The following is a 19,694-nucleotide window of genomic DNA, read 5'->3' on the forward strand; positions in this document are numbered from 1 at the left end:
ACGAACCCTCCAGCACCCTGAAGAGGGTGTAGAGCTGGTCCAGTGTTCCACGGCCCGGACGAAAACCACACTGTTCCTCCTGAATCCGAGGTTGCACTATCAGCTGAATTCTCCTCTCCAGTACCCTGCCATAGACTTTGGGAGGCTGAGAAGTGTGATCTCCCTGTAGTTGGGACACACCCTCCGGTCCCCCTTCTTAAAAAGCACTGAAGCACTGTCCCCAACCGCCACGCGATGCTGCAGAGGCATGTTAGCTAAGACAGCCCCACAACATCCAGAGACTTGAGGTACTCAGGCCGGATCTCATCCACCCCCGTGCCTTGCAACTGAGGAGTTTCTTGACTACCTCGGTGACTTCAGCTAGGGTGATGGATGAGTCCACCTCTGAGCCCTCAGATTCTGCTTCTTAGATGGAAGACGTGACGGCGGGATTGAGGAGATCCTTGATGAACGAAGGTCTTACGGGGTTGGAACAACATGAGGGTGAGTAAATACTGACAGAATTTTCATTTTTGGGTGAACTATCCCTTTAAGAAATCCATCAATAGTTCCCAGCATGCTGTTTGACAGTCAAAACTTCATAGCATGCTACTAGCCAATCAAAACTTCATTGTGTTTATTTGTTAAAACATCACTTCATTTGTGCAAAGACAGTTTTATCACGGATAAAACATTATGAGACACTCATGAATAATAAAGGTCAGAGTTTATAAAAGATAGTAGTTGGTCAGGCCCAAAGAATCTTTTATTACACACCACAAATCTGCCTATACAGTACATGTTTTTGTGAATTAAGAATCAACTGAACCCCTTCTACTAGTTGCTGGAGTGGTGTCTTTCTTAAATGACAAGCCATGAACTCTGTTATACAGAGGTGTTCACATTATAGCTCCACCAGACATGAAGGCTGTCACATGATGCACGAGAATATAAGTTACTTTCTATTTTACTTACAAAAATAAGTTTGCATTCCTCTGCCTTCACTGAACGAGAGTTCCATAGGTCTTTGTTGGCAATGATAGATCAATACATATGTAAACCCTATTTAGGTTATCATATACAAATATTTATATAAAAATTTTACAACACAAATTGCAACATTTTCCCTGTACAAGAGCAGTGATAAGTCCACATTGAATGAATCACAATTCAACAAATTGTGCAAAATAAGGAAAACAAAAACATTCATCAACAGAACTTAAAGGCATTTGGCAATTTGGCGGGTATTTATATCAAAGATAAAGCTTATGTTCAGTATCAATAGCCATGAAAACAAAACTGTATGACCACTTTTATTTGTACACGGCTAAAATCTCTGACAGATTCATGCTCCACTTCACAACCTGAATTTGTCTTTTAAAGTGCATGCAATAATACCAGTAACTCTGACAGAACTGATTCAATGTAATAAGTCCACATCCTGATAAAACTAATTGCAATTAATTTAGGATACTGAACAATGAGTACATTTTTTGTTCTTTTTTTTTTTTGTTCTTTCTTCTTTTTATAAGTAAAAAGAAATAAAGCGTGGGTTCCACAATATGAAATTAATTAAAAGCTCTTAATGTATTCACCAAATTTTAAAATCAGACACTGCTTCAAAATCTGCTTCTGCGTAAAGTTTTCATCAACAGTAGTCACATTCTCTGTGATACATACAAAACAGCTAATAGCCACGGTGAAGACGCAGGACACATTCTACAGTCGCAATGTCCTTTGATGACACCAAAGGCATTTCACACATAATTTCCACCTAACATGATGGGATCGTACTCAACATATCAAAGTGCTTACTTGTACTAAAATATCCTGAATTACTAATTTAATACCAAAAGTGGGACAATGGCATGGAGAAAAGGTCAGTTTGTCAAGATATTTCTTCTTGGTTTATGAGCTCAGTGATGCACCACCAAACCACTTTTGAGTTTGTAGCTGTTTAGTTTCTCCTTTCAGAAATACAGTGAAGTTCTCACAGCCTATATGAGTTATAAGATATTGATCCAGCATGGTCACTGTTTGGATAATCTTGGTAAATCCAACAATCAGGGACAGTGCAGGCACAATGTGTCCAAAGACATCAGTGTTGAACAGTCCCTTTTTACCTCTGTTGGATCATCTGGCCTCATCCTTGGGAAAGTCAAACGAGGCCAAGCTCCCGAATCCTAGCCGTGCACTCTCTGAATCAAACATCTCCAGTTCTCGCTCCTGACGCTCAAATAAATGCTTGATTTTTTCGGTCCGTTCTTTATGAAGTGAGGCCAGCTCTTCTTCAATCTGTGAACAGAGGTGTGGGCAGTATTTCAGACAAGATTCTTCCATTTTTTACAACAAAGTTCACAATTTGACCAGTTATGGTCAAATCTATTCAATGAATTACAGAGGTTAATTTAATAAAAAAAAAGCTCACCTTCTGTTCCAAGTGAGCCCGGCGCAAAGACGCCTTCTGTTCCAACTTCTGCACCTCACGCTCATGTTGGGCCTCCATCTGTGCCTTGGTTTTGTTCTGGTAGGCATCAAGGAGCTCCATCTCCTGGTGTAGCTGCTGCCTTAAAGCCTGACATTCAGCCTCCTGCTCTTCATCTAAACGTAACTGAGAGAATTATATGTAACTGAGAGAGATTTTCTATACTATTCCATATTGAATAAAAGCAATATTGCATATATAAGCAGCAATATTACACTTGTGAACAGTGTTCATTTGGACAAATGGTGCAAGTAGAAACTTTGGCTTGGTTGTGGAAATGCAATTTGTAAATCCTAATTTAGCAGTTCCTAGCAGAGCCACTAGAGGGAAACCTCTCAAACAGTTTTAGCCTGAAGCTATAAGGGAAATATAAAAAAAAAAAAAAAAAAAAAAAAAAAAACATATTTTGACTGCATATGAAAACAGCATTTGTTTAAGAACAATTAAACACTCCATTTCGATTTAAACAGGTTTTCTCTAATTCCAAATAGGCAAGTCCTGTACTGTTTCAAAGTTGTAAATAAAAAAAGAAAAAAGATTATTAGAGTACATAATACAATTCTATTTCAGTCTTTCAACTTCAAAATGTTGTATTTAATTCAATGTGTTACAAGCTGTTTCTTTGTAATTATTGTTGAAATTTGCTAGCAAGAAAATCATTCACATTTTTTTTGGCAGTGTATGTTTCAATTCATTTACCAGGTGAAGTGTATAACCTAGGCCACTGACTCCACTTTCTGAAGACAAATTGTGTGATTTGACATAATTTTCCTCTACTGCTTGTGCACTTTACCGATTGAGAGGCCATCATCTCATTAATGCTTTGCTCATATTGTTCAGCCAGCTGCGCGAGTTTGCGTGTCTGCTCCTCCTTCAGCGACTTCAGGATGGCTTTGTGGTCACTCTTCGGGGAGACTTCCAGCTGATGGTTCCTCAGAGCTTTGTACTGCTTGTTTTGCACCTTACATGTATCTTGGAATTGCTTTTTGATCTGCATCTCCAATGTCTATAATGAGATGAGACATTGATAATATATGATAATGATTTAAGGCAAGGCAAGTTTATTTATATAACACATTTCATATGGTAATTCAAAGTGCTTTACACAGAAAGGACTTAAAATAATCAAAAAATGAAAGCAAATCAAATTAAAAAAGTTATAAAAGGAATTAAACATAAAAAAAATCATACATGAGTTAAACACAATAGTGTTATTGTGTATACTTTCACTGTTTCAAAGAGAGAAAAACATTTAACATTAACATTTAAATACATTACTTGTTCATCCAAAGTTGCTACATATTATATTTTTATATTTATATTATGAACTTCATATTTTAAGTTGGTTCTACCCACCATTACAAAATGTTTACCTTAAGGTTCCTGGGCTGCTGTCGGCGTTCCAGTGCATGCTTTCTGTGGAGCTCCCTCTGTCGGCGACTGTTGTACTCCTCCTGGTTCTCCAACTCAGTATGATGCTGGTGCCGCATCAGCTCAAAGCGTAGCCTTTGTAAGGTATGTAGATGCCGCTGTTCCAGCTCTTGTGTGGACTCATCCTGCCTGATCATCAACGCATGCTCCATTTCTTTTTGTGTCTTCTTCTTGTTAAGTTCCTTTAACACAAAGAGCAAGACATGTTTGAATAATATTTCATTAGTTTGTGACATCAACAAAAAAAGATGCTGTGTAACAGGTTTCTGATTTGAAATAGCACAAATGCTCTGATCAATACTAAATATCACTATATAAAATCTACATACACACGCACGCTACCTTTCAAAATGTTGTGGTCAAATTTTTTTTTAAAGAAATTGATACTTTTATTCACCAAAGATGGGTTAAATTGATTGTAAAGTCATTTAAAAGTGTCAGTAAAGACTTTTACATTGTTACAAAAGATTTCTGTTCTATTATCATGGTTTCCATAAAAATATTGAGCAATGTAATTCTTTTAAACATTATTAATAATAAATGTTCCCTTTCAGCCGAGAACGTCGACTGAAATGGGATCACATTAGGGAGCCAATCTTCTTCAAGTGTTATTAGAACGAGCCAATGCACATTGGCGTGCGAGATATGCATCTCATACTCCACCTCGCAGTGTGGGTATAAAAAGATAGTATATATACACACACCAGTTGATTTCGCTTCGGAGCCGATCTACATGTTCAGGTCTTCTAAGCGAGTGTGTCAGTGCTTCTTCTGGAAGTTTTCCCCGGTGTTGGTGTTTACAGTGCGGTCAGAATTGTTGCGTCACGTGTTTGGGCTTACAGCATGCTGTTGTAGACAGTTCATGTTCCCATTGCGGGAATATGACCGTTGCAGTGTTTAGGTCGAGATCCCTCCCCCCCCCCCCCCCCAGAGAACAGGACACCAATAGCAGCATCGGAGGGTTAGCTGGCCACTGGAGATGATGACTCGACTGCGTTATCTCCCTCTGGTAGCGTAACATTGCCCAAGCCAGATCCAGAATTGTCAGAATCCTCCACCGTGTCCTGCTCAGTCTCGGTTGGATGACTGGTATTTTGGGGCAGGCCATGCTGGTTCTTAGCCCAAGTGCATGGAGAGCGTACCAGGTCATGGACAGCACCTTTTACTGCCGAAAATGGCCTGAGTGGTTCGTCCTCCCTCGCTACCCTTGACGGAGGAGCGGTGAAGGGTTATGACTCCGGGCTCTGCTCGGCTCCTCAACGAAAAATCAACTGGTGCGTGCATCTACTTCCATATTTACAGCCGCGCCACGGGGTAGAGTATGAGATGCAGATCTCGCACGGCAATTTGCATTGGCTCGTTCTAATAATACTCAAAGAAGATTGACTCCCTAAAGTGATCCCATTTAAGTCGACGCCGACAACGTCCCTCCTTCTGGTTGCATACGCAACCAGGACATTACTTATGCACCAAATCAGCATATTAGAATGATTTGTGAAGGATCATGTGACATTGAAGGCTGTAATGATGAAAATTCAGCTTTGCCATCACAGGAATAAATTACATTTTAAAATGTATTAAAATAGAAAACTGTTATTTTCAAATAAATACTGCCTTGGTGAGGTGAGCATAATTTTAAACGTAAACAAGCTTAAACCTTTCTTATTTATTTGTATTTCATGTCTAAATGAAACCTCAAAATTCACAAGAACTAAAGAATGTGCTTGAGACATTCTTTGTGGTGATTCATATTATTTCTTGCCTCCCGCATTTGCTCTTGTTCAAACTCATGCTTCTTGATAAGGCTTCTTCTTTTTAGAGCACGGCAGCTCCTTTCATAAACCAGTCTTTGCTGGTTCAACAGCTGGGCCTCCTCCTCAGCCTGGGAGCGCTGCATTGTTTCCTTATGCCGTGACAAGCGCTCCTGTTTCTCCTCTTTTGGTGTATCAGAGTCTTCATTCATTTCCTAATGTATACAGAAAAAATATACATCTTACTGTAATGTTTTACTGCAAAATCATGGTAATAGAATATAAGGGCATAAGTGGCAATGGAATTATACTTGGCTTACAACTATTACAGGTAATATGAAACAATTAGTCTGACATTGTTCAGGGCCCTGTGGAAATAACATCGCCTATGGTAGTGGTTCCCAAGCTTTTTAGTGGTGTAGCCCCTGAGGCATTTAACATCCTTCTGTGTACCCCCTCTGTTCCACTTAAACTGCAGTCACACCTTTTCCATTTCACAAGTTCACACATACAAATAGTCAGACAGAGAAAACCAACAGATACAAAAGGTGCCTCAGCACCTTCGGTGCTTGGCCCCTAATAATAATAACTAGAATACACCACCCAGTGTTGGAATCTCTTATTTGGCGTACTGTCTGTGGGGAGGGCCCCGACCTCGTTTTTGGCCCGATCCCAGAATGCTCCCCCCATATTCCTGGCTTGGGATAGGATAGGAACCAGCCAATAGTGAGGAGTGGCAGAGTTTTTTTTTTTTTATTAGACCACCACCCAATGTAAGGTTTGTGTCACAGCTGCCATAAACTATTGTAACAGTATTGGTTCTTTCCAAAATCATTTTTATTTATGTAATGGTTAATCCACCAGTATGTGTAACATCTTTAGTCACAGTTGGCAATCTTTAGTCACAGTCAAAGTCCAGACTTGAATCCTATATGAACATATTTGGGATTTAGTGGATTCAATGATATATCACATAAAAGTTTCATCAAAAGCAAGTCTTAGGGAACAACTAGATTCTTGCCAGCAAGAGGACGTTCGGTTTAACGATCTATGGAGTAGGACGCAACTTGGAGAAGGAGCTCCTGCAATTAGCTTCAAAATTAAGTTCTTTGGCACATTTTCGTGATATTTTTCTTAGTGTTAGTTCTATTTAACACTTCTGCTTTGACTATTGCCGAACAAAATGCCAGCTAAACCCAAAACTGGCAGTGCTACATCTGCAGCGCTTCACATCCTCGCCTGGTAGGGATTCCTGCTCCCCCCTGCGACTGCAATGCCTGCTATTTCACCCGATTTCAAGGAGAAACTGCTCTCTTCACTTTGCAAGGAGATGGTGGCTATTTTCAAAACCGAGCTCCAGGCTGCCCTAAGCGAAAATCTTACGTCTATCAAGCTGCAGGCAGTTAAATCCAAATTGACATGTACTATTACAAACATTCAGGCTAAAGTGAGCGCCCTGAAGAGCACTGTAATGTTTGGAAATTGAAAAGAAACTTCACTCTCCACCTGCAGTGATAACATTACTTCGTTACAGTCTAAAGTAAACACTTGAAGAACACCTGTCTGCTGAGCTGCTAAGAGCGGACTAAATGTGAAGATCTCGAAGCACGATCACGTCACAACAATATACGGATCATTGGCGTGCCTGAAGATTCAACCAACCCCTCCATGATGTTGGCTGTTTCTACTCTGCTCAAAGAGGCCTTTCAGCTGGATAAGGAACCCATTTTGGACCGCGCCCACCGTACCTTGCAGGCCAAGCCAAAAACTTGTAGGGAATGCCCTTGCCCCATAATCGTCCGGCTGCATTATCATACACACTGTGCAGACATTCTGCGGCGAGCTAGAGCCCAACAAAGAATAAAGGTCGGCAACATGGCTATGCATATCTTCCCTGACCATACGGCGAAGTCTTCCTGTGCTCGAGCCACCTTCAATGACTTCCGCCACCAACTCCGTGAGATACCGGGGATACGATATGGCCTTCTCTACCTGGCTCGCCTCCTTGTCACATACTGTTCTGTACGATCTTGCCAAGAGGGAGTTCGTATCACCGGATGACACCAGTGCATACATTAAGACATTAATCAAGAAAGAGATCTAACAACTTTTCAGGCAGTATTACCACCGTGGAAGTAGAATGGACAATTATGATCTTTTTACTTAAAGGAGTAGTTCACTTTTGAAAAAACTTTTCCTGATAATTTACTGACCCCAATGTCATCCAAGATGTCCACGTAATTCTTTCATCAGTCAAAAAGAAATTAAGGTTTTTGATGAAGACATTCCAGCATTTTTCTCCATATAATGCACTTCAGTGGGAACCAAACGGTTCAAGGTCTAAAAGACACTTTCAGTACAAACTGCAAACTGTTCAAAGGGCTTTAAAATATGGTTCCGACTTAGAAGGTTTCTTAAATGCACTTCTCCATCTACTTCAGCTCCTTTAATAAAAACATTTGTTTCAACCTGCTCTGTCTGATCCCACATTTTCTACATGGTATGACAAAGGCCTGAAAACTTTAAAAGATTTCTATAGAGATGGTACTTTCCGTTGCTTTGCAGATTTGTCAAGTGAATTTCAACTCCCCCATTTCACCTCTTCCGTTATTTTCAAATCAGACACTGCGATTCCCTTCGGCACCCCCACTCCAATTGTGGGAAGAGTTTCTCTCTCTAGATCCCCCCTCAGAAGTCTTTCATTTCAGAAATGTATTTAATTTTAACTCCTGATTCATGACACCTCATCCACCACTAAAGTTAGGAGTGCCTGGGAGGGAGAACTTGGGTTGGAATTGTATGACACTTGGTGGAACGTTGCCCTCAACAAAATCCACTCGAGCTCAACATTTATTTAAAGTTTTGTTTTACATTTACATTACATTTAGCTGAGGCTTTAATCCAAATCGACTTACAATTGCTATATATGTCAGAGGTTGCACGCCTCTGGAGCAACTAGGGGATAAGTGTTTTGCTCAGGGATGCATTGGTGTCTCACAGCTGATTCGAACACGGGTCTCTCACACCAAAGGTATGTGTCTTATCCACTGCGCCATGCACCAACCTGTGCCCGATTAACTTTGATATAGTTCAAAGTCTTGTATAGGATCCATTTCTCCAAGGTTCGCCTGTCACGAATTTTTCCTGGTGTCACCGACAGCTGTGACAAATGCCATACCTCTCCCTGTAATTTAACTGATCAGGGTTTTTTTTTTCTTACCCGTTAGTTTTTTCCTTCTGGCAGAGGTACTTTGATATTATTTCTGAAATATTGATGATGAACTTAACTATCTCTCACCATATTGCCATATTTGGATGCCCAGAGGATTACAATAGATTTACATCGAAACGATTCGACATCCTTGCTTTTACATCTCTATTTGCAAGACGACAGCTTCTTCTACACTGGAAATCTAAAAAAGCCCCTACCAGCCAGCATCCAATGGCTAAGGGATGTTATGTTCTTTCTGAAATTAGAAAAGATTCAATATTCTCTGAGAGGTGTTTCCAAGTTTTACAGTAAATGGCAGCAATTTTATCCTTTTTTAAGTCTCTCCCTTCACTACCCCCTGATTGATGGATCTGTGTGTTGCAGTTCTGCTGTGGCTTTGGTTGGAACTATTATTTCGTTGCAAAATAAAGCAAACAAAACTGACAACAACACTCAAATGTACATAATATAAACATCTACTGTATAAATTCAACTGAAAAAAATGCATTCTTGTTTAGATAATATAAAAATTAAAAACAAGAACTTACACAAGGGTATGTTTTTGTAACGAAGAGAGTTTGAGTCTTAAAACGATCTCTATGCGTAGTCGGTGTCTATATTTTTGCTAGTACGTGTAAATGGCAGTAAAGCACGATTTGCTAAGGTAGCATACTCAGCAAGCAACTTATAAGATGCACGCTGCTTGTGTGCATGCAGTCAGTTATGACTGCAAAAGATTTTAGAATGAACTGAAATGATAGAATTAAATGAATGGCAAAAAGCAGCATTTTATTTGCATATCCCCCTCTGTCACCTCATGTACCCAAGTTTGGGAACCACTGGTCTATGGTATACTCATTGAGAAGAATGGGGCCCATCCATTAAAAGTAGTTTTTTTCCTGTGACCTGTGAATTCATTGACTGTCCTGATCTCACCTCTTTCATTCTTTCTCTGCATAGTCTGTACTGCTTTTTCTGTGTGTCCAAGAAGGTGGTCAGTTCCTTCTTCTGCTGGACCAAGATCTGTTGCTGGATTCTCTTCTCCTCAGCTGCCGAGGCCTTCGTCTTTAGAGAGACAAAATGAAAAAAAAAATAAAAAATGTTGTTTTGCAACATTAATCATTTACAAATGAATCACCTAGGGCCAAGGGAGGATAAGTATCACAAAAAGCTTCCTGTGGTCAGCTGTGCATTAGTAAACTGACAATATTTTGTCATCATGGTGACGAATAAACATACTGAATTAAGTCATTTCATCAAAATCTATTTCAAATAATTCTTGTAATCCACATAAAGTGGCATACAAAAGTCTGAGACCACTGGTGAAAATCCTTTCGCATTACAATTTAATACAGTTTATTTTGATTACAAATTCTAAAAAAAAAAAAAAAAAAAAAAAGAATTTTGAACTGCATAGTATTTTCACCTTTTGTTTTAATCATAGCAGCCTCGAGCTGCTTGAAATCCACAAGTTTGTTGATTTGAGATGATCCAAAGTGATTCAAAGAACATCTGATCACCTGTACAAAGGAGTTCAAGTGATCAGTGTCACAAATGTGCTTATTTGATAATACCGAAAAACTAAAATATTTCCAAATCATTTTAATTCATAACCTTTATTTGTTTTACATTTTTCATAATTCTAAAAATTCCTATTTATTTCCAGGTTCAAATGAGATTTTTTGTCCGTTCCAATTTTTTACTGTGGTCTTCAACTTTTGGACCCCACTGCATGTTCACAGTAGCAACTTACAGAAAAAAATTGCTATCTTGTAAACTTTGCATAACCCTCTCCACTATGTGTAAAGTACAGTATGAGCAAGCACCTCCTTGTCCAGCTGAGCAGCTTGCTTCTTGGCCAGCCGCTCCAGTTCAATGTAAGTGTTATTGGCCTGGGTCTCCACTTCCTTCTGCAGCCGGAGCTTGTGCTCATCCATCTCAGCCTTTAGCCTGTTCTCCAGGGCGATCAGCTGCTTCTGGTGCTGCCGCCGCATGCGCTTATACCCTGACATCTGCTCACGCCGCACAGCTTCCTGCTCATGCTCCTGGATCTGCTCACTGACCTGCAATCACAGTGTGTAGGGGGTCAAAGGTCACGTAAGCCAAACAAGATTATTTTCTCTTTGCACCTTTTAAATCACATGATGTAAGATACTGTATTAATTTAAGATAAAAATGTAATTTTTCCCATTAAAGTTACTAATTACTTGCATCTCCACAATGATCAATTCTGTAAAGTGACATTCGAGTCATTTCTGTCATGTTATGATTAATTCAGAATTTTCTAAATTGAAAAAATATGAAACCTTATATACCATATGTATGTAAATGATTATAGAACCAATAAAAATGAGAGCATGCATCATTTTGTTTAATACTGTGTTTATTTGCTCCATCAGAGCCACTGCGTGTAATGATATGAATTGTTTACATTTTCCTTTTTTTTAACTTTTTTTTTTTTTTTTTTTTGAAATCAAAAAATCTTTTTCAAAAAATCTGAAATGTCCATATATAAATTTTGGGCAACAGGAGCTACTGAATACATGAAAAGTGGATGCATAATGTGTATACTACAGTGTTTATCAGTTACAGGATTTTAAGTTAAAATGAATATGTGTGCATAAGAAAAAGTATATATAGTGATTTCACTGTTTAGTGTTTTACTAATTCACATTATTAATTAGTTTGTTTTAAATCATCTTTAGTTTTTACTGTAAAAATATAACATGTAGTTTGTCATTTGATTAGAGATCATAAAACCAGCTTGCATACAAAAAATATCTATAAAATAAAATGATTAAATGCATGTTACACAGCTCATGTCAAATAAGTATAAACGTTCATATAATTTTGGAGCTAATCAGATTAATCTTGATGGGTTGAACACACTGTGTCTGTAAAATATAATCATTCAAATAGTGTCACTATTTGAATCAAAATGGCAATATGAAAGCAAATAATTATGTTCTTTTAATGATCATGAAGCCTACTAACCTCTCTCTCTGTATATACTATAAATAAAACCTTTGACTTAGTTTGCATTCTGCAAATGGTGGGGGTGACTGTACATAATGTACAGCTCCAGAAAAGAGCTGTAAATCATATCAAAATTAATATCTTTACAAAAAAAGACGGAAAATAAGCCTGCGCTCCATAGACAGAAAGACGGGAGGGGGGGGGGGGGGGTGAAAAAGCGCTTATTAACAGGATGTGGTTGCCATGGTTACTGATGTGGGGTTGAGTGGATGACCATGGCAGGCCTGCATTTCTTATGCAAAAACGGCGAGCAGAAGAGGAGAGATAGGCTGCCTACCAAATATGCTGGTGTGATGATGGCAAAGCGTTGGCGGATGCTGCTGCTGCTGCTGCGATGATGGCGAGCCCGGCTCTTGTGAAAAGAAGAAGGCCGCAGCTCTGGCCTGATGTCCCTGTCTCCAGCCTCATCCCTCACGCAAGCATGCTTCTGCAGGGGGGGAGGAAAAGACGAAGTGAGTGGGGGTGGGCGCTAACCGAGCGCCCTGCTGCTGATGCTGAGGATGAGGATGATGCCGCTGCGTCTCCCTGCTGCCCGCAAACAGCCTGCTGCTTCCAGCGCATCCTCTTCACCCTTCATCTGTTACTGGCGTATGTCGTTCACAGGTGCCTGCAAAAGGCACAGCATCGCGATGGATGGCGCGCTAGTCGCTCTGTTCGGCGAGAGCGGGAGTCCGTAGCCTCTCTTCAGACTAGCGGCTGCACTTCCTGAGATGAAAGAGGAGGAGGAGGAGGAGGAGGAGGAGGAGGAAGCATACAGATCCGGTGGGATAGAGTGAGTTACGCACGGTTACGCAATGCCTACCATGGGCAATCAGCGGAAAGAGTGTGCGCGCGCGTGCATGCGTCTTAAACTTTTATCGTTTCTAACTCTGCTGCATACTTAAAGGTGCAGTCAGTGTTTGTTTATTATTGTGTTCGTTTTCGATTTGTTTGCTAATTAAAAGTTGTACGTGTAAAGAATCAATAGCTTAGGACTTTTGAGAAATGTAATTAAAATATAGTTTACAAACTTACAATGAGTGTCATGTTAGAATACGGCTACGTGTCCCCCGTTTCACACAATCGATCAAATTATTAATCATAATAATATAAAATGTAATAAATAAGGAAATTAAACCAAAAACAATGACCTGCTGCATTTGAGGAAATTGCCGAACACGTCATCATAGCGTCACAGCAGAACGCCTCCAGCATCAATACACAATATGAACAACCTAAAAAAAAAAACATTAAACCATTTGCGTGCACTCTTAAACACCTTATTCATTAACATGTCAACAGTTTGTTATACATGTTTATGAGTTCTTACACAATATAAAGATTCACCACTGAATTATAGGAGAGCTATGTGTTGCAATTATCATTATTCTCAACCAGTGTCAAATTCTACGTAAAACATTTTGAGGTGAGTTTAGCCTATAGGTAATTATGAGAAATACGTAAAAAAGACTGGGGGATTTCCTTAGGCTCTCAAGTAAACCATTTCCTGTGTGGTTTAGAGGTTAAGCGAAATTGTCTTTGATATTTTTGCCCCACATATAAAATGCAGACCTGTCTGACACTCAAAAGCATGAATTTTGCTGAATTAACACTAGCACAATTCCAGTGACTGAGTTACAAATATTTCAGAGTTGACTGAAGCAGATAAACATTTGAAGGGGCTGAAGGTGCCCCCATGCTGAGACCGGGCTGACACACACCCATGCACATCTAAAACCCAGGATGTTAAATCAGTAACATATACAGGAGAAAGTGACCAGTCAGCAAACAACACTTCCAATATATCCTCATTCCTTCCGCACCATACCTAATTGTGTATGATTTTTGGTAAGATTTGTGGAAAGTACCAGGTGCTGAACTATTACCTGAGTTTTGCTGAGAAGACACTGATTTCCCCTGTGACACTGACACAACTTACCACATCAGTGCCACACTTATGCTTGAACAGGCAGACTTCTTACCAAAGAAATTACATGGATTTGTCTATAAGCATATAACGTTTTTTTTTTTTTTTTTTTTTTTTTTTTTGCATAGTGGCTGTGAGATCAGACTTTAATTGGAGGACTATAGGATGTTTGTGCAAGTTCTAAACTTTTGGCTCTGGGATTTCCCTTGTAGTCATAAGGGGTATTAAATAAAGCTTAGCTCAGAAAACATCAGATGTGATTTTCTGTCCACATAAGGCATTCTGCATGCAATAAATGCGCAATTGCATCACACATTAGTGGAATAAAAGCGAAGGCAAATCAAAGCACAGCAAAGTGCTTTCGTCATCTTCCTTCCTTGTCTGAAGTTGATAGGGCTGAAATTCCAAACTTGGCGTCAAAAGATCGAAAGGTGTCAGTGAAAATATAGTTGAGAAACTACCTTCCTATTACAAGACCACTTCCTGTTGAACCAACAACGGACAAAGTTCAAAGCAAGGGTGGAAGAGCGCTGTGCTGGACTGTGGTTATTTTTCTCGTTTTTGCAGCATGCTTTTAGCATGGCATTGTCAAACTTAGAGCATTGTTTTCAACTGATGATATGTAAAAATGTCCAAAAAGTGTGATCTCAAAATGCAAGAGTATATTTGCATAAAAAATAAATCTCAAAGTAGATAATAAAATGAACTCAGAGATGTTGTTGCGTGGCATTGTGCAACATCAAAATCTTTTTTAAGATTTATGAGGAAACATTTTACATTTTAAAATTACATTTTTACTTATAAGCTCATTTGACGTAATGATGGTTGTGTCAACCCATCCAGACTGTGCATCACATAAGGAGATGCATCTTCACAAAAACTGGGTGGACGCTAAAGAAGGAGAGAGCATTACACATAGTACATGTGATAATGAAGACGCAAAAAGAAAAAAAAAATTCTGGGAACTCTTGTTGCCTCAGAAAGCTGGCTGCGTCATTTCCTTCCAATGACAAATGTGTGGTTTCAGTCTTTAAAAACTTTTTCAGAGTTATGATCATGACCAGTTTGAAACTTTGTCTGTGAAAGGAGAATGAATTGTCATGTTAGGAACATGGTCTGCCTATCTCAGAGATCACAAGCAAAATCCAGTAAGTATTACTGCCACCCTGCACACATAACAATACACTTACAGTCAGATATGGAATATATTATTAATGCTGTGCTTCAATTAATAACCCAATTATAATACACATAAACAAAATCCATATATTTGTTGAAATGTGTGTTGCATTTGATAGATTTACATGTACTGACTATATATGTGCAGTCATAAGATCATCATCTGGTCATTCTGACTGCAGTGAATCTAAAGACATTTTTTTTTTTTTTTTGTCAAAGTGTGCACCATTAAAATGTGAATTTGTTTTGACTTGAGCTTAGTTTCTTTGTTTAACATGCCTTTAATTACATTTTTTTAAGGAATAATCCTCCCTCTCCTCATCTTCATTGCTGTCCAGTTAGTGCAACCAACTATGTCATGCAAGAATGAAAACAGCAGCCGGCTTCTTCACAGTAGTATCAAGCTCACTAGGTTAACCAGCAAAAAGACGGCAATGCTTTTAGAAACATATGTAAGTACTCTCTTTCTTACAATAATTAACATTGCAAATGACGTTTACATTAATAATCCTAGTTCGGGTTGTGATTGGTGTAAGAAATAAGAGATGCTCTGACAATACGTGCCTAATATGGTCAGCAGTTGCTTGGGTGGTTTCCACATCCAATGAGGTGATTCCTTTCATTGATAAAACTGGTTAGTTTTGAGAGTGAGTGGGAGTCTGTGGGTATGTGGGAAGTGTAAATTTAGCCATTCGACAGTATATATTTGGCATAAAGTGTGTAAAGTAGTCTATCAAAAGAATTATTCATGGTCATATTCAAAATAGCAAAAGACACTGAATGGGCCTAGCTGTCACAGAGTGGGTTTTTAAATAAATAAATAAATAAGTGCCACTCTGTCTAAGGGGCTGTGGCCTAAATAAGACAAACAAAGAAAATATGAAGATATTTCTCAATTTAATTGACCCCCTGAAAGGTTTTTGTGAAAAACATAGGTAAAAGCCTTCTTTTAAAAGTGTGATTTCTAGATGTGAAAAAGTAATGGAAATGAATAATATCTTATAACTCCGAGGACATTTTTATAATAAATGTATTATTTTATTCTCACACCAAGCTTTAAAATATTTTATTTCTATTTAGAAATTATGAGTAAAAAAAAAAACATTTTTTAAAAAAAAAAAACTTTATTCATTCTTATCCTTTAAATCAAGTCATGGGGTTATTAAATATGTTGTGGAAAGTGGTCTTGGATAATATCCTTAATTCTGTTCACTGGATTAGCCAAGAGCATTGCCCAAGAAAATATTGGAATTTAATATAAAGGATAAATTTGTAAGGATAAAATAGATTGTAAAAATATACAAGAAAAAAAAAACTTTTGTACAACTAGTTTTTATAGACTTCTCTTCTCTCATTCAGAAAGCCAGTCAAGGAGACTCTACAGACCTGATCTGTGATATGCAAATGAACAATGTTCCAGAATCAACAATCTCCGGCCAGACTATATCGGAGCGCATCTTGAGTGTTTACACCCGCCTAAAAGAGTTTCCGCCTCACATGAAGACAGTTATGGAGCAGCAGAGAGACTTCAATCCTCCAACCAACCCTGTGGCAGAGGGGCTTAATATAATAATGACACATGTTCGCCACACTGCTCTAAAAGTGAACTGTCTCTTACAAATCCTCCAACCAAATATACTTATTCATGATCCAGCTGAAAGGCCAACGGGAATTCCCCCTGCACAAAATATTTTCCAGCAGAAGGCCTATGGATGCACTGTCCTGTCTCGGCTTCAGGAGCTCCTTAGCAAAGCAGTTCAAGAACAAAAGTCTCTTAGGAGGAAAATGTGCAGAAAAAGGACAAACAAAATCTGAGATATAAAACAATGTCGATGGTTTAATATTAATATTTATTTTGGTTAATCTATGTTGAAAATATGTCGAGTATGTGGAGTATTTGTTTTATGTAATATTTATTCATTTAATTTATTTCTGCCCTGCATACTTTATCCATATATGTAGACAAAAAAGTTTTTTTTAAACTTCCATTTGGACTAGAATGGATAAACGTATTTGGATGTCATGGACTGCCATAGTTCATTTATTATTTGACAGTAAAAAAAAACAAAAACAAAAAAAAACAAGCACTTGATTCATTTATGAAGCATCAGCTGTCATCAGAACTGTATACAATATGGCTGGATGTGGAGCATTTTGTCATTCAGGAAAGAAGGCACAAAACAATTCTTAGAACTTACTGTTGATTTCTTAACAGCATTCTATGAGGTCATGCATGTTGTCAGAGACAATTGTTTTGATTATAAAGAAATTTGCAGTGATAAAGTGTGATGTCACACGTTAGCCATATTGGCTTTTGTGGTCTGTGCTAAATAACCTGAATAACCTAACCTTGTAAATGTTATATGTACTTTTTGAGACAGTTTTGAGTTGAGACCATTTTAGAAGTCAGGAAGTGCAAGAGACTGATATCAGCCCATAGTGACGCATTCATTTCACCACATCAGAAAGGGGAAAAAACTGACTAGCTGTCTCCCCTGTCACAAGGTATAAGTCTGTTTTTGTCCATGTGAGTGAATCTCAAGCCATTGAGATTGATAGTTTGACAGTTTACATCCTTTGGTTTGTATATTTCACTCAGCACAGCTCTGAATGCTTTCTATAGTTATCAGTTTTAAATTATGAATGTATGTAATTATTTTGATACTTATTTATATGAAAACTAAGATCACTTTACATTCCTATCTTCAAAATAAACTAAAGGAAACTTCTGTTCTTGTCCTTACACTGTGTACAAATGTTGCCATTTCAGGCACTTTGCCTTAGTCACACGCTTATGTGGAAATGGAAGTAGGAAGATTCATTATAGGTCAAGTTCTGCGTGGCAATGTTTTTTTAAGGAAAAAACAGGGAGGGGAGCTTTATCAGCATTTTGTTAAATGTCTTAATATATTATATTATAAAATATTATCTGTTAATATTGCAACTAGAAAAAGCAAAATGCTTTTTTACATTTTGCATCTCAATGAAACATTTACAGGCATAATCATGCTGAATCAAGGGAGGCCCTTCCCAACACAATACTACATCAGAAAGTTAGTGATGCAAAAAGTGGTATGGTATGGTATGCTGCCTGCAGGGTCATGATATTCATGCAGTAATTCTACCATGGATCCACCATGAAACGGCCAGATGGTAAAATGGCTAAAAATTTCTGATTTGGCAAGGTAGGAGTGCATTTGTGATGAAGAATGCCTAAAAAAGTATGTTTAGCGCTTTAACCCCTGTAACTGGTATTTAAAGGGACACTTCACCCATTTGCATTAAGCTTTGTATCATTAGAAATCCAGTCATATTTTTGAATGGTCATGGTTTATTCCCTTATTTTCCTGCTCAGGGCCTGAAGTTAATTTTTTTGGCCACCGGCCACTGTGGCAGGTGGATTTAAAAATTCACCTGCCACAGAGACTTTTTACCAGCCATTTTTTTTTTTTTTTTGCCTCATACGTTAAAAAAAAAAAAAAAACCCCGGGAATTTCACAATATTGTTCTTTAACTTGTAAGAATACACATTTAAGTGCTGTCAAGTAATAATAACTCTAATAACATACATTTTTTTTAAATCTTTTTATTCATTGATTTTGACAGACACACACACACAACATATATAGTATAGGCTATAATATATATATCTGTTGAGTACAGATAGACCTACCACAGCTCGTAAACAAATCACACGCGGCTGTGTTGATGGCGGATTTAGTCACGTAGACAGGTCTTACTCTTAACAGCTTTTATTTACAGCGTTCAGGAACGGTTAAATATGAACTAAATTAATACTGTTATTACTGATAAAATTACCGGGTACCGGACATTTTCTCACCGGTTCCCAACTCCCAACATGCACAGTTGCACACGCACACACATCTGTGCAACTGTCATTGTACTTTAACCTACAACAGCGACGCGTTACATTATCTCATCCCATCTCATCAACAGTTTAATACTCGCACACGTAGTCAGAAAAAGAGCCTCATCTTCTTTCTGATCGCATGAACGTTACGAAACAACAGTCGCTGTCATAAATCAGCCGCTCACGAACCTTGCCATTGCCGCCGATTGTTCACTTTGCATTAAAATGTCTTGTTTACTTTTCTTTTTCTCATCCTCATCTTTTTGTTGGCTGTTTGTTTTGTTTCAGCTGGCCTCTTTACCCCAGTAATGTGCCGCCACATTTTAGCTAAAGTCCAACGCAATAGCGGACTTCGTTGAAATGTAAAAATCCTAATGAATCACTCACAATTCTCATTGGCTACCTGCCAATGTGGCAGGTAGATTGACAGTGTTACCCGCCAATAGCAAAATTCACCCACATTTGGCAGGTGGTCGGGTGTTAATTTCAGGCCCTGTTCCTGCTTATTATGACGTAAAAATCGTCATTTTGCGTCATAATAAGCAGGAAGTCACATTTCATTGAAAAGTGTAGGAACTACAAACATTATTCCAGGGTGTGGGACCCACTCAAGCTACAGGCCTATTACAGATCAGTGGGTGGGACTTCACTTCCAGAAACTGAATCAATATCCACCATCTTGTTTGGAAGCTAAGCTAACAAGCGCTGTGGAGGTAGGAAGTTATGACAATGACGGAAGAAACTAAACATGATATGGAAGAAGAGGATTATGAAATTCTGCCACTCGAATCTGATGTTCGTGGCTATCTTTACGAGCCATCAGGCTGAGGCTGATGGAGGAACAG

General features: G+C 38.5%; 2 protein-coding genes across 2 annotated transcripts; one reads left to right on the forward strand and one right to left on the reverse strand.

Annotated features, from left to right (window-relative positions):
- Positions 1-722: 722 nt before the first annotated feature.
- Positions 723-12,669, reverse strand: taok3b (TAO kinase 3b). Its single transcript, XM_039658882.2, has 8 exons — positions 12,171-12,669; positions 10,684-10,920; positions 9,794-9,922; positions 5,658-5,861; positions 3,838-4,077; positions 3,258-3,470; positions 2,408-2,590; positions 723-2,274 (listed from the first exon to the last, which is right to left on the reverse strand). Exons 2-8 carry the CDS (start codon positions 10,867-10,869, stop codon positions 2,113-2,115), a joined length of 1,317 nt encoding a protein of 438 aa, XP_039514816.1. The 5' UTR covers positions 10,870-10,920; positions 12,171-12,669; the 3' UTR covers positions 723-2,112.
- Positions 12,670-13,927: 1,258 nt separating this feature from the next.
- On the forward strand, positions 13,928-17,707 carry m17 (IL-6 subfamily cytokine M17). The gene is made up of 3 exons (XM_039658893.2): positions 13,928-14,947; positions 15,279-15,430; positions 16,338-17,707. The coding sequence occupies exons 1-3, from the start codon at positions 14,890-14,892 to the stop codon at positions 16,791-16,793; spliced, it is 666 nt and encodes a 221-aa protein (XP_039514827.2). The 5' UTR covers positions 13,928-14,889; the 3' UTR covers positions 16,794-17,707.
- Positions 17,708-19,694: the final 1,987 nt, after the last annotated feature.

Source organism: Pimephales promelas, chromosome 4 (genome assembly GCF_988280905.1).
Source record: "Pimephales promelas chromosome 4, fPimPro1.hap1.1, whole genome shotgun sequence".
NCBI lineage: Eukaryota > Metazoa > Chordata > Actinopteri > Cypriniformes > Leuciscidae > Pimephales > Pimephales promelas.